Source organism: Pygocentrus nattereri, chromosome 5 (genome assembly GCF_015220715.1).
Source record: "Pygocentrus nattereri isolate fPygNat1 chromosome 5, fPygNat1.pri, whole genome shotgun sequence".
Taxonomy (NCBI): domain Eukaryota; kingdom Metazoa; phylum Chordata; class Actinopteri; order Characiformes; family Serrasalmidae; genus Pygocentrus; species Pygocentrus nattereri.
In genome coordinates, this window is record NC_051215.1 from 3787057 (window position 1) to 3810878 (window position 23822).

The 23822-nt window shown below is 39.3% G+C and overlaps 1 protein-coding gene across 2 annotated transcripts in view; it reads left to right on the forward strand.

Moving 5' to 3' along the window:
- The window catches only part of brf1a (BRF1 RNA polymerase III transcription initiation factor subunit a), a 101591-nt gene that overhangs the window by 57252 nt on the left and 20517 nt on the right, over window positions 1–23822 (forward strand). For both annotated transcript variants that reach the window (XM_037538759.1, XM_037538758.1), the window contains exons 13-16: window positions 5376–5437; window positions 8059–8140; window positions 8610–8665; window positions 10332–10597. In XM_037538759.1, coding sequence (XP_037394656.1) covers window positions 5376–5437; window positions 8059–8140; window positions 8610–8665; window positions 10332–10597 — 466 coding nt within the window. The remainder of the gene's footprint in view (window positions 1–5375; window positions 5438–8058; window positions 8141–8609; window positions 8666–10331; window positions 10598–23822) is intronic.

Sequence of the window (23822 nt, forward strand, 5' to 3'; positions counted from 1 at the left end):
TCTCTTTATCTCTCTGTTCTTTCTTTTGTTCCACACTGTTTCTTGTTTTCTTTTCTTTCTCTTTTCTTTCTTTATTCTTTTCCCCTCCCCTTCTTTCTTTCTCTTTACTCTCTTTTACTCTTTGATTCTTTGATTCTTTAATTCTTTCTTTCTCTCCCCTTCTCTTCTCTTTTGTTTGCTCTCTCTCTCTCTCTCTCTCTCTCTCTCTCTCTCTCACTCTCTCTCTCTCTCTCTCTCTCTCTCTCTCTCTCTCTCTCTCTCTCTCTCTCTCTCTCTCTCAGTTGCAGTAGACTCTGTAACTCCAGGCAGTGCTTATTCAGTCTCTGTGTGCGAGTTTGTGTAAAACTCTCTGTATCTGTTTGGTCTGTATGAGGTCAGTGTGTTCTTCGCTCCGTCTGTCTGGAGCAGTGAGGCCAGGAGGAGAAAATAAACCTGCTCTTTTTTCGTCTCCCACAAACTTTTAGATCTATAGTATGTGTTGTCGGTGCCACGGATAAAGAGAACAGCCTTTCACATCACAGTGAGGAAGCTGAGGTGACATCACAGCACACGCTGACATGCGCAACTGCGGGTGAAAAGCGAGAGATTGTTAAAAGTATTGTAGTATCAGTGTAGAAGACCTGGACTCTGCTGTTTTCTCAGGAAAATGGTCTTTATGGAAACAGCAGAGAGAGGACGTAAACTCATGGGCTGGAATGAGGGCAGGTCATAACACGACCAGCACACTAATTGGCTAAAAAGATGATGATTCACCCAAACCGAAATGTTCCTACATCTCAACTTTAAAACAACATCCAAAACATTAAATTTAACTAAATACAGACTGCAGAGAGGCATTCCCGGGAGTTCCCTGCTTGCTCCTCTCTGCTCTTCCAGTTGGCCCAAACCTTAAAGCAACCTTAATTATAATAATAATAGGGAGAACGGAGTCCCTGCCATTGCCATGTCAGGGCCGAAACACCTGCTATAGCGCTATGTAACCTTGGAGGAGCGGGCATGAGCGCTGTAGGGGGAGCCCACGAGCACAATATACCAATTTTCGCATAACGCTGTGTTAAGTCCAGTGGTGGTGCCAAAGAACTTGTAGAGAGGAGAATTACCCGTCTGAATGGGTTACGATGGAGAATTCGAGCAAAATCATAGCTTATAAATGACATTTTTAATGTAAAAGAATTGAATAATTTCCTGAACACAGAGCAGCTTAAGGGCTATGGTGGCACCACTGTGCATGTCTGGAAATGTTTGTGTGTTTTTGTGTGTGTGTGTAAAAACACTCTGTAGCAGTAAAATTAGAACAGCTTGCCTGTTGTGTACTTTATCATTCCAACAGAGTTTCCTTAGTTGAGCCGAATTGGGGGGGCAGTGTGTTTGTAGTCAGAATGAAAGGTGGTCCTGACAGGTGTGTGTTCAGTCGCTGTCTGTAGTGTTTCTTCTGTCCTCTCTAATTTCAAACTTCAACCTTTCTTCTCTTCTCTCTTCTTTCTTCCTCCCCTCCCCCTTTCTTTTTTGTAGCAGTGAAGTGAACAGCAGCCAGGTGGGCTGAGATCACTATGGTTACCGCCCCTTTCTCTCCAGCTGTTTAATCTGCTCCAGCACCTGCTATTGTTCCCTCTGTTGTGGTTTCTGTTTTACCTGCTTATCTTCTTCTGTGTCTTTTTATAGTTCAGTAACTACTACTACCACACACACACACACACACACACGCGCACTCGCACGCACGCACGCATGCACTGATCACAACACACAAACGCACTGATCACAACACACACACGCACTGATCACAACAGAGTACTGATCACACACACTACTTATCACAACACACACACACACACTGATCACAACACACACACACACGTGCGCACTGAACACAACACACACACAGCCACACACAGTACTGATCACTACACACAGACACACCCACACGCAGTACTGATCACAACACACGCACTGATCACAAAACACACACTACTGATAACACGCACTACTTATCACAACACACACTCACACAGACCACAACACACACACACACGCACTACTGATCACAACATGCACTACTGATCACAACATGCAGTACTGATCACAGCATACACACTCAAACAAGCACTGATCACAACACACACACACTACTGATCACAACGCACACACACACACACTACTGATCACAACACACACGCACACACAACTGATCACAACACACACACACACTACTGATCACAACACACACACACTACTGATCACAACACACACACACACACACACTACTGATCAGAACACACACTCTACTGATCAAAACACACACGTTTATGTGTGTTATGATCAGCAGCATGTATGCGGATCAGTAGAGAGTGAGTGTGTCTGTTGTGATTAATGATCAGTAGAGTGAGTGTGTGTGTGCTTGCACGCGCATAGTGTGATCAATATCCTGTGTGTGTGTGTGTTATGATCAATATTGTGTGTGTGTGTGTGTGTGTGTGTGTGTGTGTGTGTGTGTGTGTGTGTGTGTGTGTGCTTCCACTCAGGATGCACTTGTTGGGGGGTTGCAGTGTAATTAGATAGTGTGTAAGAAGAGTTTTTAGTCTTGTAGTGTGTGTGTGTGTGTGAGTGTGTGTGTGGGTGGAGAGTTAGGGGATCTCTTGTGCTCTTAGCCAGTTGGGGGGGCCTTCCTTGTGTCCATATCAGTGTGTGTGTGTGTGTGTGTGTTTGCTTTTGTATATTATCAGAAATCCAATACAAATCCTCACAAACACGTAGGACATTATTATAACACACATACACACAGAGAGAGAGAGAGAGAGCGTTTGGTATTCAGTATTCAATTTATGTGTATTCATTCTATTAATGTTCTGTATAGATTAAATATAACATGCATATCAGACATATTACTCTGCAAAAGTCTAAGAAGTCTTGGGCATCTGAGGAAACGATCAGTCCTTCATTAAATGAAATCCTGTGCTACTGATAGAATTTCACGAATCCATACATCAGTACATATTCAGAACTTTACTGAAAACAACACGTTCTTCTTACTTCTAGCTGTTTTTGTTTCTTTGTATTTATTCTAATGTTATATCTAATGTTTTACTGCCCAGATAGTAAAGTAGTTTTAAACTATTTTCTTGGCTGCCTGAGACTTTTGTGTTCAAAACGTCTTTGCCTCAGCTTGTAGTCAGAGATATGAATGCTTTAGGTAAAGATACGGGGTTTAGCTCCAGCAGCAGTAACACATTTAATCCATATGAAACATACAGTCTGTTTGACCACACTGTATAAAAACAGACCCCTCTGTGTGTTTGAGAGAGAGAGATGGATGCAGATAGGAGAAGTGGGGAGTGGTTCTGGGTTTTGCAGAGCACGGAGAACCTGTGAAGCGTTGCCAGAAAACCCCAGGCCTTTTTTAAAGGGGGGTTTGGTGGGGGGTTTAAAGAGGTTTAAAGAAGAGAGAAGAGAAGGAGAGGCTGGGAGGAAGTAAAGAGAGGAGAGAAATGGAGGGGAAAGGGGAGGAAAAGCAGGAAAAACCCTGCAGGCACCTCCTATAGCTCTCTAGTCGTGCTGCAGTAACCTTGGCAGGCAGCAGTGGCCTTCAAACCCTGCAGATAATCAGCACACGCGCGTCAGTTCGCTGGGTTTTCCGTCGTAGCTGGGAATTTGCTGAGAGGCCGTGTTTGATACGGTGCCGGAGGTGCTGCAGTGTTTTGGTGTTAAATATATCCACTCCATCCCGAGTTCGCTGGAGAACTGAGCGGCTGCTGATCGTTGATTTCGGAATGTCCTCCAGCTTTAGAGCGATGGTTCAGCCAGAAACCAGATTTACACAGTTTTTCCCCCTTTACTCTGAATGGAGTCAATCAGCCAGGATGTGTTTGGTGTCTGAAGTTTGGTTCTTTAGTTTTGCACTGGAATTACGAGGCTAACGTAGCTAACAAGTAATGGAAGTTTATACCCCACCAATTAGCATCGTGTGAACTTCACAGGAGAAGGAACAAAAATGCTCAACAAGTCATTTTGGACCATTTCTATTGGGCCATTTATCATGAAATTGTCACATTTCCACGTGCAAAACGTAAAATACGTTTAGAGTATAAAGATTTATTTATTTATTTATTTTTTGCTTTCCTATTTATTGTGTTCACATTGTTAATTCATCGCTATTTCCATGTGTGATATAAACAATATTCCATGTGCATAACATTCTGACCACCTCCTTGTTTCTAAGCTCATTGTCCACAGCAGCACTGCTGTGTCTGATCCACTCAGACCAGCACAACACACACTAGCACACCACTACCACGTCACTGTTACTGCAGTGCTGAGAATGATCCACCACCCAAATAGTACCTGCTCTGTGAGGGTCCATGGGGGTCCTGACCACTGAAGAACAGGGTAACAGAGTATCAGAGAAACAGATGGACTACAGTCTGTAACTGTAGAACTACAGAGTGCAGCTATACAGTAAGAGGAGCTGATAAAGTGGACAGTGAGCATAGAAACGAGGAGGTGGTCATGATGTTACACCTGATTGGTTTATCTGGTCTGTACAGCAATAAGTAACCAACTGTAACAGTGTTAAATAATTATCAAGGTTATTTGCTTTAATTCTCTTTCTGTTCCTGCTTTTCTGAGTGCCTTGCTGTCCCTTTGCTGCTGTAGCTCTGTGAATTTCCCCGTTGTGGGACTAATAAAGGATTATCTCATCACAGCGTAAAGGCCAACTGACATTTTCATAAGTGCAAAAAGGAAAAAACATGAAAACTGAACAGCAATACAAGGTTTTGTTCTGAAAATGATGTGCAATCCAGCATTCGTTTGTTACATGTTTAGTATTTGGAATCTTTTTTTTTCCAAGCCGCAAACATTGTAGCCTGAACACATTTTATCAGCAACGAGCCGTAAAAATAAGTTATTAATAATATTTGGAGTCTTGTCCATTCGTCTCTTAGTAATTTTTAAGCAGGGGTGGTGAAAATGTGCTGTTAAGGCACGTGTCTCGTTTTAGTGATGAGGTCTTCATCTGTTGGAGAGCTATGTTGTCGGTTATCGGCTCGTCCAGGCTGTTCCATTTAATGGCTGTTTGACCCAGAAGACTCAGGAACTCATGTCCTCACAGTGAGGGTCAGCCTTTAGTTTCAGTGCTTACATGCTTTACCCCGGAAATGAGCTGCTGGCACACGGTAACTCGGACACTCTGAAACAGCAAAAAGAGCAAAATCTGGGTTCTTTGGAGTCACGATGGATCTCTAGGGAGCTGAAAGTGCTTCTTCTGTGGCACCAAAATCCCTGATGCCTTTATTTTTAAGATCTTTAGTGTCTGTTTTTAAAATAAGCCGTAAAATATCCTAAAATCAGTTTCACAGTGTTGCTTTCCTTTTGAATTTTAGATGGAACAGCAGAAAATGGTGAACTGGACCTGGACGGGATTGACGATGATGAAATCGATCGGGTGAGTTTTAAACCCTCCCGCAGGAAATGATTTCTGTATGTTGCTGAAATGCTAAGGTTTTGTTGATTATTGACCAGATGTGTGGACACAGTATACTGCAGGTCATTTCAGGGCTGCATGCTTATTAGCGCATCAGTGACACTGTTAATAATTGCTTTATTGTGCTCAATATTATACATACAGATACAGAGTTTATGTAAAAGTATATGTGAAATAAACTAACAAAATTAAAGAACAGAGCAAATGAAATGTTGAATTTTGTGACCAATACTGATTGTGAGTGGCTAAAAATTCCCTCCTCTGATGATGTCAGCCAGTATACTTTTATTTTTACATTTTAGATGTTAATTTTGTACACTAATAGTTTAGTTAGACAGCAGTTTACTGACTGATGTGATGGTCAGCTGTGGATTGTGAAATGTGTCGGTTTTCATGAATGAATAAATATGTGCATATATTGTACCCAGTAAAGTGTCGTGTCCAGATGTGCAAGATGCTCAGTGAGGTATGCAGAAAGTGGTCTATGTGCAGCACGCTGTCTGTGTGTGCAGATGAATAGAGAAGCACTTCTCACTCTTCTCAGGGGGGCCAGCAGAGAAGGGGGGGGACTAAATGTACTCAGTAAACGGATCGTAATCGGATTTCTGCAGTTATCCGATTATTGAAATGGCCATGTAAACACCATAGTTTGATATGGAAATCTGATTAAGAAATCTGATAAAGATGCTGGAATTAACCGAGTAATCAGGTTTCTCAGTGCTGTGAACTCTCACTCTGATTTCTTTCAGATTTCTCAGTCTGAGCATGTGCGAAAACAGACAGCTGTACTGGAAACAAGCGAGCAGCGTCGTCGCGAGACGCAGCAAGCCAAATACATGCTTGATGAAATGAAGGATTTAAATCTTCTTCATCGTCTAGATGATGCATGTTCATGTGTTCAGTCTTTTTTCACGTCTTCTGCGAGTTTATTGGCTGGTTGTAAAGCAGAAATGAATCCTACAGACCTTGAGTTTTCACGTTGTCTGATTACTCAAGTGCACGTGAACGCTTTGATCAAACTGCACTCCATCTACAGTAACGCTTACTAAATGAACATCAGTTGAAATGCGCTCTGGATATAGTTCCTTTGAGAACTGTTGTGTTACAGCTTCTCATCAAGGTCTCCATACTAACTCAGAAAGAGGGCGTTTGTGGCCGGAGCACGGATAGTTCGCTTCTCTCTGGTTGTTTCCCGTTTTTCACCGTGGAGTTCACACCATGCTGAAGAGTGAAGAGCAAAAGCCCCCCTTCAGCGACGTGTGCCAGTGTTTCCTGATTTGCACATTTGTGAGTCATTAGCATAAGTGAACACCCTGACATTTCCATCAAAAGCAGGCTGATTGTCAGTGCTGGTGAATGAAAGGTGAAACTTAAGCAGCTGCTCCGTTGGCTCTCTTCAGTTTAAGTGGGTCTGAACGAGGGCCTTTATATGCTGACCAATCAACCAGACTTTAATGATTGACCTCTGCTCAGAACAGCCAGGTTGACATTTCAGGCTGCATGTGCACGAACAGGTGGCTACACTGTCCGAATAGTGTGAGGGCCTGATGTTGTGCACCTGTTGCACCAGTTTCAGCCACAGTTCGGATGAATCCTTCCCACACATTTCGACACAAAACCTAAACAGTACTTCTGTTCCTCGCCCATATGCATTTGAGGGAGGGTCACTAAAAAGATGGTTGGAGCTTTTTGAATGGACACTGACTACATATTCAGCTCAATTCACTTGAAATATATTTCTTTTTTATCCAATCAGAAGGCCCGATTAGGCTAAGAAGGAGTTCAGATATTCATATATTTAAATAAGCACAGTTATGCATAACTCTGTATTAATAACACTTAGATATTTCAGTGTTTCTCAAGAAAGAATAAAAAGTAAGAAAACACTGAATACGTTTACATGCACTCAGTAATGCGATCATAATAATGTTTCTGCAGTTATCTGATTATTCAAACGGTCATGTAAGCACACACACACACACACACACACACACACACACTTCTTCTAAGCTGCTACTCCTTCTGGGTCGCGGGGTCATGTGAACAGAACTTCGATGTCTAGAAATCCGTTAAAGAGGCTGGATTTGAGCTCAGTAATCAGATTTCTCAGTGGATTTCTCAGCCTGAGCATGTGTGAAAACGGACTGCTGCATCGGAAATAAGTGAGCAGTGTCGCCACGAGACGCAGCAAAACACCTTTGGAGTGAAATACACGCTTGACGAAATGAAGGATTTAAATATTCTTCATTTTCTAGATGAATGTGATATTTAAAAAAAAAAAAAGGTTTTATGTTACGTTTCCATCACGTCGTTTTCTCTGAGCTTATTGGCTGGTTGCAGAGCAGAAATCGGGTTACTGTCTGACTCATGTAGACCCAGAGTTTCCCCATCTTCTGATTACTCGAGCATATAAACTCGTTGATCTGATTACTGACAAAATCTGATTTTCTGCAGTTATCAGTTCGTTAAGTGTGTATAAACGCACTCAGTAAATGCGGCGATTGTGCTCAGGTGTAGTTTGAGCTGAAATGCTGATGTTTTCAGTTCATCTATGAATGTCCACTGTGTCTTCTGTCCTGCAGTACATCCTGAACGAGAAGGAGGTGGAGATTAAAACAGAGCTGTGGATGCTGGAGAACGCAGACTACCTCAAAGAACAGAAGGGTAAACATTTGAACTTGGAGGTGGATATACAGCATTGTGCAGAAGTGTAAGGCACCTGAGAAAAGAATATGTAAAAGTGTTCGTCTGGGCAGTGTTTATTTTCCCGGGAAGAGCACTAATATTACACTACATGCAAAATAACAGTCCTTTGTTATTTGATAGCTTTTCTCCAAATCCAATTCCTGGTTTATCTAATCCTTCATTAAGTTAAATCAGGGGCTACTGATGAACAAATTCATGCGTTCAGCCTCTTTTCTTCTAACCAGCTCATTGCAACTACTGAAAATAAAAAAATCCTGTTACTTTTTCTATATTAACTTTTTTATTATTATTCTAATGCTATACAGTGTTTTATGAGGAAAAGCACGCTGCCTAGATAAATAGTTTTAAAGACTTTCCTTGGCTGGCCTTAAACTTTTTCACAGTCCTATATACTGAAATAAGTATTGATTTATTTCTGTGATTGTAGAAAAGGAGGAGAGAATAGCAAAGGAGAAGGAGCTCGGCATCTACAAGGAAAAGAAAGTGAGTGAAAGTTTTCTTAAACGATGTCCTAAAACACCTAAAACAAAAAACTACAAGGCTCTGTAAGCGCTCCACATTCGTATTCCAGCATTCGGAAAAATCCGTAATAGCAACTGAATAACCAGCCCGCAGTTTAAAGCAACACTATGTAAGATTTTTTGTTAAAACTGAAGGAAACCGCTTTACTGAATATGGAGAAAGATAGAACTCATTAAAATATGGTGAGCATATGCCGCTGTGAGTCGCCGTGTAAAGCTATATACTTAGCTCTATACTATATAAAGCTCTGTACTTATTAACATCACACGCACAGCCTCTAAAAGAATGTCCAGCTCGATGTTTAGGTCTCAAATTGATGAATTGATGACAGTAGTAGATCATTTACTCGCAGAATTCTCTTTGAACTCTTTCAACGCACTCGCAAAAGTCCGATTTGTCTGTTTGTGGGGGTCTGACAACACAACCAATGTTACAAAATGTTGTCCTGCATGTAGCTTGCGATAACATATTCCCACCAGAGGGGGCTCCAAGTCCCCAATTCCTATGCTAGCTGCGTTCCAAAGCGTAGGCTGCAGCCAAGGTAGCGCGGGTCCTTGGTAGGACCTATGACGACTCCACCTTAGTAGCCTATTGGTCAGACAAATTATACTGTCCTAACCAGGCTATGTGGTGACGTCCCCAGAGCGACGCGAAACTTGTGAGGAGCTGGTGAGAGAAAATGGTGCCTGATTGTGTTTGATGCTTTGTCATTTCATCATGGAGATGTTTTTATGTAGTACGATAAAATACATCGTTACAAATACTTCTAAATAAGATCTGATATAGGGACGGATTCTACGCTTTATAAGGTCATGAAGACAAATTCAAGGACGTGAACAACTTTCTTTTTAACCTCTTAAACTCCTCGAGACCACCGGTGGGTTCTCTCCAGTCTAATAGACGGTGACGTCATTTTAAACCCTTATAATAAAAGAAGCTGAACTTTGTTTTTCTACTGAAAGTCGAGCCGTTTTTCCCCAAATCTGGGCTCTAAACTATAAACAGACGGCGTCTCTTCAGTGATCTGCTCTGGAAACATCACTTTTAGAAAACAACACAAAGAGCGTCGGAGATTTTTGGCTTTCAGCAGTAAATTATAAGCATGCAGTGACATGTGGAGATCATAAAACACACGTTCTGTTAATCTGAGGGAAACTTTTACAGAAAATAAATAAATAAAATAAAATTTACATTTATTTCATGCAGTTACTGAATAATTTGCCTTACGATTTGGTCATTTAAATTCAGATGGACAAACCAAAATGTACCCTGGACAGGCCACTTTTGTGGCGCTGTTTTTTTTCTCTTTCATGTCGTTGGTGCGCAGAGAGCTCTGGGTAACCGAAGGCCTGGAAGGATACATCAGATGCGTCCTTGAAATCACTCTGAACGTAGGCAGCGTTTCTAGGTTGTATACAAAGGATCCACCACTTTGGAACGGCCTGCTTTGACGTAGCGGCCAAGAAATGCGGCCTAGACTTTGGACTAGCACAGTTTCCCCCCTTACCTCAGCTGAAGGGATAGTTTGGCAGAGTGTTTAATTCATGCAGGTCTGTCTGACCGCTCCTGATTGTGTCTGTATTTACATTTTCACATTTCCATTTACACTTCCTATTTTCTCTCCTAGGCGCGGAAACCGGCTCAGAAGCGGCAGCCGATCAACGCCAGCACAGCAGATGAGGCGATTGAGAAGATGCTGGAGCAGAAGCGCATCTCCTCGAAGATAAACTATGACGTCCTGAAGGACCTAAACAAGTCTGCACTGAAGAGCCCATCCACCGAGCCCAGAGAGTCTCCAGCCAAAGGAGGCGCCAAGAGGCTGACCGCTCGCCCACGCAAACCCTTGGACCCCTCGCCCAGCCTGGCCATGCCTGCCAGCAACTTTGGCAAGAGGTACGCACTGAGCGCCAGCATGTTTACAACAGTGTTGTTGAGTCCAGGACTAAAAAAAGCTTTTTTAGAAAAGCCTTTTGAGGCTTCAGGTCTTTTCACTATAGATTTTTGGTAACATTTGATCCCCACAGTCATTAGAAAACACAGTGTTATGTGTGTTTTCTAATGCACACTGACTGAATAGTAGCTGTAGCTGTATAGCTTAAAGGTTTAATATAGAAAGTAGCCTGTTGCCCAGTTTGGGCACCCCTGGTCAAATTCAACATCAGTTGATTTTCTAAGTTAACACCTTCTCTACTGAGAACACTCCTCTGCACATTTTAATACACAATTATTGCTGATTTGCTTAATTTAAAGTACTGGAGGAAAAACTTAAAATGTGCCCACTGCTACTGTCGAAACAAACCCACGCTGAAAATGGGTTATTTTATATGTCATCACAGAAAGTGAGCAAAGGCCAAGAATAAGAGGTTGAAATAATAATAAATCACGTCATTTTTCTTTTGGTAAACATTGAAAATGGGTCCCATAGACCTGAACACCACACAAGGGTTAAACACATTTTTTAGTCAGTTCATTCTAATTAGCAGAATCCCATTAATACCACAGTCTAGAATGCATATTAATGAAGTCAGGCATGCTAAAACCTCTGTAAATCTGAGTACATTTGGCCTTATATGTCCAAAAGTTTGCAGACACTTGCTAATCCGGTGTTACTTATGTTTAGGAACTTTGTGCTGAAGATGTTGAGGCTAAAGTAAATCTTTATTTTCGGGGAGATTTTTCTTGCGAGTTAAAAAGCAACGGCATTATTCTTCTTCAGTCCGGCAGTTTTAAGTGAACATAAATATTAGGACAGATGGGTGGATGCTTATAAAAGGTCTGCGAATGTTTAGGATTGTAGCTACTCTAGTTTATCTTTGGAGTCTCGTTTTTGAGGTAGAAGCACAAACCAAGATGATGACTAGAGTATTGAAAGTGATGGAAAACCAAGCCAGTTTGAAGATTAGATTGAGGTGAATGTCTCAAGAGCAACGGGGTATCGCAATAAAGAAAGAAACGACTAGAGGGGTAAACAGTTTGCAGTGACCAGGTCATCCAAGGAAGAACGCGGCAAGTAACGACAGAAAAATCATTAGAGCGGTGAAGACAGCTAAAGAAACCGCAGACAGTCTGCAGAGAATGGAGGGATGAAAGCATCACGATTCGCTGTTCACAGAAGATGTGAAGAAAAAAGCCCTGCGAGGTACAAATCGCTCACCAGCACCGAGTGCAGAGGGACCAGACTGGGAATTTACAGAGAAGTGCATAAATGAGTCTTTTGTTAAATTGCTGGAATAGGGAAAAGAAAGAGACCCTGCACTATTAAAAATAAAGTTTGCTAAATGGCATGGATGCTCAGACAGAACCTTTGTTAGGTTCTGTAAAGTTTAAAGGTTCCTAACACTCACACATCTCATTTACGACCATCCTTTTAGACCATCCTTTGGTCATTTGGGAACCGCAAGTGTTTCTTCTATGGCAGCGGTGCCCAATACGTTGATCGTGATCGACTAGTCGATTGGGCAGTGCACGTCTTCTTTCCAGCAGCCTATCAAATTTCAGCCCTTTTTACTGCTTCTGGTGGCAGAGAGGTCAACGTGATTGACTAACATGAAACATGTCCTGTGTCTCTTTACTGCTTGTTACCATAACAACGGCACAGCCCGCTTCAAGCACCACTGTGAATTTGCCTCTCTAGCGATCTAGAAAGTTTATCAGAAGACAGTTTGTGTAGCACCATTTTTGCTCTTTTTCTTGTGTAACCTACACAAGGGGCAGTTGTGGGCTGGAGGTCAGGGACCCAGCCTTGTGACCAGAAGGTTGTCAGTTCAATTCCCTGAGCTCACAATATGTCAATGAAGTACCATTGAGCAAGGCCCCTAACCTCCAACTGCTCCCCAGGCGCTGTGGATCAGGCTGCCCACCACTCTGGGCAAGTGTGCTCACTGCCCCCTAGTGTGTGTGTGCTCACTAGTGTGTATGTGGTGTTTCACGGCACGGATGGGTTAAATGTGGCGGTGAAATTTCCCTGCTGTGGGACTAATAAGGGTCTCTTAGCAATGAACTCTTTCAGACGATGAGTCCATGACCTGCACAAAGACACCAAAAACTTACCTCATCCATGCAGAGAGGGAGGAGGACTGTTTTTTTTTTTTTTGTGTCAACCTCCAAATGCGTCTGCTTGATATGCCAAGTAGTCATCGCACTACTATGAAGGGGAATGTCGAGAGGCATTTTCAAACTATACACAGAAACTATGATGAAGAATTCCCAGCTTAAAATGAACTCGGGAAGAAACAATTGGTCTAGACTACACAGATCGGCTGACACCATTCAGTGCAAATGATCAGAATAAGGTTAGTGTGATGTTTTAGCCTTTTGCCCTGTAATGCTGAACATCAATACAGGCCACTAAAATGCATTAAAAAAAGTTTCAAAGCTTTTAAAAAGGATGAGGCTGGCCTTTAACTTGGCATTTAACTTACTTTAAAAGTTTTTATTACTCTCATGGAGATACAGGTTTTCCTTTGGATCGGACAAATAATTAAATTAGATTTTTATACAAATAAGCAGATATTCAGTTAATTGATACTGAAACAGACCCCGGAATATTTTCCCGTTTCCATGCAATGTAACTGTAGCAAGTTGCTTCATAACAGTGTTGTACACTGAACAAATACAGCATGTGTCGCTTTATTTAGGTGCGTATTTTATGTTTTGCGAATGATGACATGAGATGTTCATACAATATTCAGCTTAAATAAGTTCATAAGCTGCTTATGCATGTCTTATGCAGTTCCTGTGTAGCTTTTAAAGCAGATAAAACTGTAGATGTTCCAGATTAAACTACAGGCAATTAAAGATACGAGTTAATGATTAAAAAAAAGGCTGCTGCTCATCAGACGAGGTTGATGTGCCCACTGCACAAATGTTGTGCGGACCACTGAGCCAGAGGTATAGCCATTCTGAAACTGACCAGCCTGTCTTTTGTCCAGCTCACGCTGTGAGTCTGGCACCCCTGCTGTGAAAGATAAGCCAGTGATTGGGAAGTTGCCATAATTGTCTTTCTTTCCTTTTGCGCTTAGTAGCAGTGAAACGGTTCTGAAACAAACGAACATGATCTCGAATATTCAGGAACGAAGAACCGTGAGTCAAAAATCGAGGTCTGGATTTGGAGTCCCATGGATTTGGGGAGTTCTTACACCCCTAAGGTTTAGTATCAACACTGCACTCTTTAAAAAAAAAAAAAAAGTTTTTTCAGGGGTTCTTTGGTAAAGACACTGGTTCTGTATAGAACCATGATCGCTCAATGATCCGTTTGCATGCTTAAAGCATCCTTTGCGTAGTGAAATTGTTCTTCAGACTGATGGAGAATGTGTTGTGTATGGTGTGTGTGTGTGTGTATATATATATATATATATATATATATATATATATATATATATATATATAATATATGGTTATTTAAGCTGAATATTTTATGGACATCTCGTCTTCATTCGCAAAACATAAATGATGCACCTAAACTAAAGCGACAGATATTTGTTCCATTTACAACACGTTATCGCTCTGAAATCGCTCTTCAGACTGATGGAGAATGTGTTGTATATGGGTCTGTGTAGAACCTGTTTCAAAAGCATTCTATAGAGCACCAAGAAGGGTTCTGCTATAGTTAGGATTTCAACCTTGTAGCAGTAGAAAGACCCTTTTAGGTGCTATATAGAACATTTTGTGGAACCATCCACAGTTCATTTTCCTGTCAATCTGAAGAACCATTTTACCGTGCAAAGAACACTTCAAACATGCAGATGATGATGATGATGATGATGATAATAATAATAATAATAATAAATTACATTTATGTAGCGCCTTTCACAAACCCAAGGTCACTTCACGTAGTGTGGGGGGAAGGAAAAAAAACTACGCAGTGGAGTTAGCAAGCCAGCAAACTCACTAGCCATGAACAGTAACAATGCCAAGTAAACGTAACTATAGCAGGTAGTTATTTAGTTATTGTATTTAGTGCTGCGCACTGAGCCGTTGCAAATGGTGGGAGTGCATCTGCGCCTAGCTGAGCAGCTAACATAGCAGCGAGCTAGTTAGCTTAGCATTGAGAGCAAAATTACAGAGGTAGAGAGAGTTCTACCGTCTAATACAGCCTCCTGACTGAGCCCTCATGCAGTCTCTCTTTTTATGTGCTCATTTGTAGACAGTGGGGATGAAATGTGTAGAGGTTTGTGCTAAATTTAGCATTTCTATTATGGAGGTTCAGCCAGTGTTGCCAGCTGCTTTCAATGGAAATTACCTAAAGCCTGCTTGAGAAGTCGCTAAATCTCTCTGGATGACATCATGTGCCAATTAGCATATTTGTGATGCCATCACGTCATATTTGTGTCCTGCCTAGTGTCGGATGGTGTCAGCTCTTTACATCTGGTTGCTGTTTGTGCTGGCATTTACTGTATTTTAATACAGACGGATTCCCAATAAAGCTGCTCTCGTTTACATATTGTTCCGTTTCAGTTGTCACACAACGGGGCGCGTATGAAACAGCGACTGAAACTCGGCCCATTAAGACTGCATGTTAACCAGCAGTCACTTCCAAGCTGCTGCTCTGCACGGCAAACGTTCCTGATTTAATAACCTCTAACAAAATCGCCATCCACGTCATTTAAAGACAACGGCTGTGCTGTGATTTCGGCCACACTTGCGTGTAAAACGATCACTCAGAGAGAAAGTTAGAAACGACAGACTCTCGTTTTTCCTCTCGCACATCGCGGGGCAGTATTGGCAACACTGTTCTACTCTCAGAATAAAGGTCCTAAACTATCACTGGGGTGGGACCCTCAAGGGTCCATCTCAGTACCTTTAGTCAGGGAACATAACTGAACCATAATCCACTGAAATGATCTGTTCTAAGCTGTACTGACTCCACACACCCCGCCTTGCCTCCAGGCTTTTATTCTACTGTTCTTTTATAAAACATTCGGTATGAAAAGGTACAAATATGTAGAAGGTACACCTGGAAAAACGTATTTAAGGTTCACGTCAGGCCCCTAAATCCACTGCTGTACCTTTAAGGGAACATTTACCCTGTTTGCATGTTGATGGACGAAAAATGTACCTGCACAGAACCTTCATTTCTAACAGTGTAGTGCTAAGTTTTGTCCAAGAAGTCACTAGATTTGTTGTTTCAGTGCTGCTATACGAAGCTCCTCCCCTTCAGAGTTCCAAGCAGCTAAAACATCATCGCTATTGGTCAAAAATGAGAATTTGCATATTGAATTTGCATTAGCTCTGGGAATCTTCAAAACAAACGCTTTGTTCTATATAGCACCAGAAAAGGTTCTTCTTGCGTCATTACAGTGTCAGAAAGGTTCTGTATAGCTCCAGAAAGGGTTCTTTTATTGTTATGACTTCAAAAAGGTTCTATATAGCACCAGAAAGGGTCATTCTAATGTTAAGTTGTCAGAAAGGTTCTGTAGAGCACCAGAACAGGTTCTTCTATTGTTACAGTGTCAAAAAAGGCAGAACCATATAGAACCGTATGCAACACATTCTCCATCAATTTGAATATGTTTAATCATGCAAAGGGTTTTTTGTGTGTTCATGGTTCTACTTAGAACCACTTTCTCTGCTGAAGAACCATTGAGGAACCGTCTTTTTTATAGCTGTACATTAGCCTCGTAGCTCCAGTGCAGAGCTAAGGGAGCGGGCGTGTCTCGGCTGGTCGGCTGTGTTTGCGGTGAATTCGATTTTTCTCGGATCTCTGTGGCGAGCGTGACGGCGCGGCGGTGGGGAGGGGGAGTCGGACTGGAACAGTAGAGCTGAGGAAAGCTCTGAACGTATCTGTGGAGGTTTTAAGCGCCTCTGAAATTGAGAAAGACGGTGGCCTCAGCTCCGTCCACTGTGTAGCCCAGAGGATGAATTGGTGAAGTGGTGTGTGAGACTATCAGCCTCGGCGCAGATGGCCGTGACGGTGGGAGGTGAAAGCGGCTCTTCTTCTGTTGCTCTGCTGCTCTTTTCTCTTTTACCCGGCGCTCCGCGCTGTGATGATGCAGCACTTTTTCAGGGCCGTCGCTAATCTGCTCAGACGGATGATAAACGACAGAAAAGCGTTCGGTCACTCAGTCCTTCAGTTGGCTTCTGACCGTCTTTAGAGGCCGGATTATAGATGCTCACTCACACTGGATTAATTTGTTGGTAATTTTCCCCCCTCAGGAAACAACTCACAGTCCTGATACTCTCTGTCTGTCTCTCTGTGTCTCTCTCACTGTCTGTCTCTCAGTCTCTCCGTCTGTCTCTCTCTCTGTCTCTGTCTCTCTGTATCTCTCTCCGTCTGTCTCTCTCTCTCCCTCTCACTGTCTGTCTCTCTGTGTCTCTCTCTCTCTATCCATCTTTCTCACTGTCTCTGTCTCTCCGTGTCTCTCTCACTGTCTGTCTCTCAGTCTCTGTCTGTCTGTCTCTGTCTGTCTCTGTGTCTCTTTCTCTATCTCTCTCCCCCTCTCTCTCTCTCTCACTCTCTCTCTGTCTCTGTGTGTCTCTCTCTCCATTTCTCTGTCTCTCTCTCCCACTCTCTATCTCTCTCCCCCTCTCTCTCTCTCTCACTCTCTCTCTGTCTCTGTGTCTCTCTCTCTCCATTTCTCTGTCTCTCTCTCCCTCTCTCTCTATCTCTCTCTCTCTCTCTGTCTCTGTATCTCTCCCTGTCTCTCCCTGTCTCTCTCTCCCTCTCTCTCTCTCTCTCTCTCTCTCTCCCTCTCTCTCTCTGGTTCTCTCTGTCAGGTTCTCTCACTCTCGCTCCCCCTCTCCTTCTTTTTTTTTCGGCTTTCTCTTCTCTCTCTCCTTTCTTTTTTATCTTTCTCTTATCTATCATTCTTCTTTCTCTTTTCTCCTCACTCACTTTCTCTTCTTTCACTTATTTGCTCTTTCTGTTGTTTCTCTCTCTCTCTTGCTTTCTCTCTTTTCTAATGTAGTCTTTACCTTTTTTTTTTTTTTTTATATTTTCTTGCTGCCTGAGGAATTTTCACCTCGTGTTTTTTGATGCTCCAGATGCTGAACGTCATGGCTGTTCGGCTGTGTTAATTGCGCTCTCTCTCCCTCCTTTTCTCACTCCTCACTCCCTCTCGGTCCCTCTTCTTTTCCATCTTTCTCTTCTCTAGGTCGCTCTTTCTTTTCTTTTTCTATTTTTCTTTTCTCCTCACTCACTGTCTCTCACTTTCTATTATTCTCTTCTTTCACTTATTTGCTCTTTCTGTTTTCTCTCTCTCTCTTGCTTTCTCTCTTTTCTAATGAAGTCTTCAGTTTTTTTTCTTGCTGCCTGAGGAATTTTTACTTTGTGCTTTTGATGCTCTTTCTCTCTCTCTCTCTCTCTCTCTCTCTCTCTCTCTCTCTCTCTCTCTCTTTCTCTCTTTCTCTTTCTGTCTCTCTCTCTCTCTCTCTCTCTCTCTCTCTCTTTCTCTCTTTCTCTTTCTGTCTCTCTCTCTCTCTCTCTCTCACTCTCTCTCTCTTTCTCTTTCTGTCTGTCTCTCTCTCTCTCTCTTTCTCTTTCTGTCTCTCTATCTCTCTCTCTTTCTCTATCTCTCTCTGTGTCTCTCTGCCTTTCTCTCTTTCTCTATCTCTCTCTCTCTCTCTCTCTCTGCCTTTCTCTCTTTCTCTATCTCTCTCTCTCTCTCTCTCTCTCTCTTTCTTTCTGTCTCTCTCTCTCTCTCTCTCTCTCTCTCTTTCTCTCTTTCTCTTTCTGTCTCTCTCTCTCTCTCACTCTCTCTCTCTTTCTCTCTTTCTCTTTCTGTCTGTCTCTCTCTCTCTCTCTCTTTCTCTTTCTGTCTCTCTATCTCTCTCTCTTTCTCTATCTCTCTCTGTGTCTCTCTGCCTTTCTCTCTTTCTCTATCTCTCTCTCTCTCTCTCTCTGCCTTTCTCTCTTTCTCTATCTCTCTCTCTCTCTCTCTCTCTTTCTTTCTGTCTCTCTCTCTCTCTCTCTCTCTCTCTTTCTCTCTTTCTCTTTCTGTCTCTCTCTCTCTCTCTCTCTCTCTCTCTCTCTTTCTCTCTTTCTCTTTCTGTCTCTCTCTCTCTCTCACTCTCTCTCTCTTTCTCTCTTTCTCTTTCTGTCTGTCTCTCTCTCTCTCTCTTTCTCTTTCTGTCTCTCTATCTCTCTCTCTTTCTCTATCTCTCTCTGTGTCTCTCTGCCTTTCTCTCTTTCTCTCTTTCTCTATCTCTCTCTCTCTCTCTCTCTGCCTTTCTCTCTTTCTCTATCTCTCTCTCTCTCTCTCTCTCTTTCTTTCTGTCTCTCTATCTCTCTCTCTTTCTCTATCTCTCTCTGTGTCTCTCTGCCTTTCTATCTTTCTCTATCTCTCTTTCTCTCTCTCTCTGCATTTCTCTCTTTCTCTATCTCTCTCTCTCTTTCTTACTCTCTCTCTCACTCTCTCTCTCTCTTTTCTTTTTGGGGAATGGTCTCTCTCTGTAGTCAGCTCATTAATAAAATCCCCTCTACCTGCTGAATGAATGATTGATGTGAATGGAAAGTGCTGTTAAATCATTCATTATGAAAGCAGCCCATTTTTTCCTGAATGGAGAGATGCACCATTTCCATTAACAAAACACCCCCCAGAAAAAACCATCATGTACATACACACTGACCACTGTTGTTGTTTTGCTGAATGGAGAGATGCACCATTTGCCGTCTTCATCAACCAAAAAAGTAAACATGCGCACACACACACACACACACACACACACACACACACACACACACACACACACACACACACACATATATACACACACACACTCTAACATGGTGTGTGGTGGTTTTGCTGAATGGACGAATGCACCATTTCTATTAACCTACAAAGAAAAACAGCAAATAACAAACAACAAAACTAGAGATGACACCGGTCTGATACTGAGTGTCTGTTATCAGGTCAGAAAATGCTGCGTGACGATGCTAGAGGGAAGCAAAAACAATGAATTTGATCTGATTTTGTCACAAATCCAGGCAGAAATAGGCACAGAATTTCTTGTAGCTCCGCAAAATGTGATGGAAGCAACTTTTTAACATCAGTAACCACAGGACGTCACATGGTAATGGTGCACACTTAGAATCATAAAAATCCAGGTGACAGAAAGAGTGCTGCTGTAGTCCTCATTTACTTCCCTGAAGACCCTTTCGATGGATGGTTCTTTAGGAGTGCTATTTTACATGATCTGAGTGTGAAGAAGCTTTTAAAGCTTTTAAAGTCTCTCCTCCTGGAGTTCTGCTCTCCTGCTCAGGTTTGAATCTAACCTTACGTACTCTTATGTCTCTGGTCCAGCCAATCAGGGGCTTCTGAAGAAGGTAATGAGCTGGAGCAGGTGAGGTAGATTGTGGTTGAAATTAGTATTTGTAATATCAGTAATATCAGTATTGGTTTAGTATTTGTATATATCAGTAATATCAGTATGGGTTTAGTATTTGTATATATCAGTAATATCAGTATTGGTTTAGTATTTGTATATATCAGTAATATCAGTATGGGTTTAGTATTTGTATATATCAGTAATATCAGTATGGGTTTAGTATTTGTAATATCAGTAATATCAGTTTAGTATTTGTATATATCAGTAATATCAGTATGGGTTTAGTATTTGTATATATCAGTAATATCAGTATGGGTTTAGTATTTGTATATATCAGTAATATCAGTATGGGTTTAGTATTTGTAATATCAGTAATATCAGTTTAGTATTTGTATATATCGGTAATATCAGTATGGGTTTAGTATTTGTATATATCGGTAATATCGGTATGGGTTTAGTATTTGTATATATCAGTAATATCAGTATGGGTTTAGTATTTGTATATATCAGTAATATCAGTATGGGTTTAGTATTTGTATATATCAGTAATATCAGTATTGGTTTAGTATTTGTATATATCACTAATATCAGTATGGGTTTAGTATTTGTAATATCAGTAATATCAGTTTAGTATTTGTATATATCAGTAATATCAGTATGGGTTTAGTATTTGTATATATCAGTAATATTAGTATGGGTTTAGTATTTGTATATATCAGTAATATCAGTATGGGTTTAGTATTTGTATATATCAGTAATATCAGTATGGGTTTAGTATTTGTAATATCAGTAATATCAGTTTAGTATTTGTATATATCAGTAATATCAGTATGGGTTTAGTATTTGTAATATCAGTAATATCAGTTTAGTATTTGTATATATCAGTAATATCAGTATGGGTTTAGTATTTGTAATATCAGTAATATCAGTTTAGTATTTGTATATATCAGTAATATCAGTATGGGTTTAGTATTTGTATATATCAGTAATATCAGTATGGGTTTAGTATTTGTAATATCAGTAATATCAGTTTAGTATTTGTATATATCAGTAATATCAGTATGGGTTTAGTATTTGTAATATCAGTTTAGTATTTGTATATATCAGCAATATCAGTATGGGTTTAGTATTTGTAATATCAGTAATATCAGTATGAGTTTAGTATTTGTATATATTGGTATGGGTTTAGTATTTGTAATATCAGTAATATCAGTTTAGTATTTGTATATATCAGCAATATCAGTATGGGTTTAGTATTTGTAATATCAGTAATATCAGTATGGGTTTAGTATTTGTATATATTGGTATGGGTTTAGTATTTGTAATATCAGTAATATCAGTTTAGTATTTGTATATATCAGTAATATCAGTATGGGTTTAGTATTTGTATATATCAGTAATATCAGTATGGGTTTAGTATTTGTATATGTCAGTAATATCAGTATGGGTTTAGTATTTGTAATATCAGTTTAGTATTTGTATATATCAGTAATATCAGTTTAGTATTTGTATATATCATTAATATCAGTATGGGTTTAGTATTTGTATATATCAGTAATATCAGTATTGGTTTAGTATTTGTATATATCAGTAATATCAGTATTGGTTTAGTATTTGTAATATCAGTAATATCAGTATTGGTTTAGTATTTGTAATATCAGTAATATCAGTATTGGTTTAGTATTTGTTAATATCAGTAATATCAGTATGGGTTTAGTATTTGTAATATCAGTAATATCAGTATTGGTTTAGTATTTGTAATATCAGTAATATCAGTATGGGTTTAGTATTTGTATATATCAGTAATATCAGTATTGGTTTAGTATTTGTAATATCAGTAATATCAGTATGAGTTTAGTATTTGTATATATTGGTATGGGTTTAGTATTTGTAATATCAGTAATATCAGTTTAGTATTTGTATATATCAGCAATATCAGTATGGGTTTAGTATTTGTAATATGAGTAATATCAGTATGAGTTTAGTATTTGTATATATTGGTATGGGTTTAGTATTTGTAATATCAGTATCAGTTTAGTATTTGTATATATCAGTAATATCAGTATTGGTTTAGTATTTGTAATATCAGTAATATCAGTTTAGTATTTGTATATATCAGCAATATCAGTATGGGTTTAGTATTTGTATATATCAGTAATATCAGTATGGGTTTAGTATTTGTAATATCAGTAATATCAGTATGGGTTTAGTATTTGTATATATCAGTAATATCAGTATGGGTTTAGTATTTGTAATATCAGTAATATCAGTTTAGTATTTGTATATATCAGTAATATCAGTATGGGTTTAGTATTTGTATATATCATTAATATCAGTATGGGTTTAGTATTTGTATATATCAGTAATATCAGTATGGGTTTAGTATTTGTATATATCAGTAATATCAGTATTGGTTTAGTATTTGTAATATCAGTAATATCAGTTTAGTATTTGTATATATCAGTAATATCAGTATGGGTTTAGTATTTGTATATATCAGTAATATCAGTTTAGTATTTGTATATATCAGTAATATCAGTATGGGTTTAGTATTTGTATATATCAGTAATATCAGTATTGGTTTAGTATTTGTAATATCAGTAATATCAGTATTGGTTTAGTATTTGTAATATCAGTAATATCAGTATTGGTTTAGTATTTGGTAATATCAGTAATATCAGTATTGGTTTAGTATTTGTATATATCAGTAATATCAGTATTGGTTTAGTATTTGTAATATCAGTAATATCAGTATTGGTTTAGTATTTGTAATATCAGTAATATCAGTATTGGTTTAGTATTTGTAATATCAGTAATATCAGTATTGGTTTAGTATTTGTAATATCAGTAATATCAGTATTGGTTTAGTATTTGGTAATATCAGTAATATCAGTATTGGTTTAGTATTTGTATATATCAGTAATATCAGTATTGGTTTAGTATTTGTAATATCAGTAATATCAGTATTGGTTTAGTATTTGTAATATCAGTAATATCAGTATTGGTTTAGTATTTGTATATATCAGTAATATCAGTATTGGTTTAGTATTTGTAATATCAGTAATATCAGTATTGGTTTAGTATTTGTAATATCAGTAATATCAGTATTGGTTTAGTATTTGTAATATCAGTATTGGTTTAGTATTTGTAATATCAGTAATATCAGTATGGGTTTAGTATTTGTATATATCAGTAATATCAGTATTGGTTTAGTATTTGTATATATCAGTAATATCAGTATGGGTTTAGTATTTGTATATATCAGTAATATCGGTATGGGTTTAGTATTTGTAATATCAGTAATATCAGTTTAGTATTTGTATATATCAGTAATATCAGTATGGCTTTAGTATTTGTAATATCAGTAATATCAGTATGGCTTTAGTATTTGTAATATCAGTAATATCAGTATGGGTTTAGTATTTGTAATATCAGTAATATCAGTATTGGTTTAGTATTTGTAATATCAGTAATATCAGTATGGGTTTAGTATTTGTATATATCAGTAATATCAGTATGGGTTTAGTATTTGTAATATCAGTAATATCAGTTTAGTATTTGTAATATCAGTAATATCAGTTTAGTATTTGTATATATCAGTAATATCAGTATGGGTTTAGTATTTGTATATATCAGTAATATCAGTATGGGTTTAGTATTTGTATATGTCAGTAATATCAGTATGGGTTTAGTATTTGTAATATCAGTTTAGTATTTGTATATATCAGTAATATCAGTTTAGTATTTGTATATATCATTAATATCAGTATTGGTTTAGTATTTGTATATATCAGTAATATCAGTATTGGTTTAGTATTTGTATATATCAGTAATATCAGTATTGGTTTAGTAT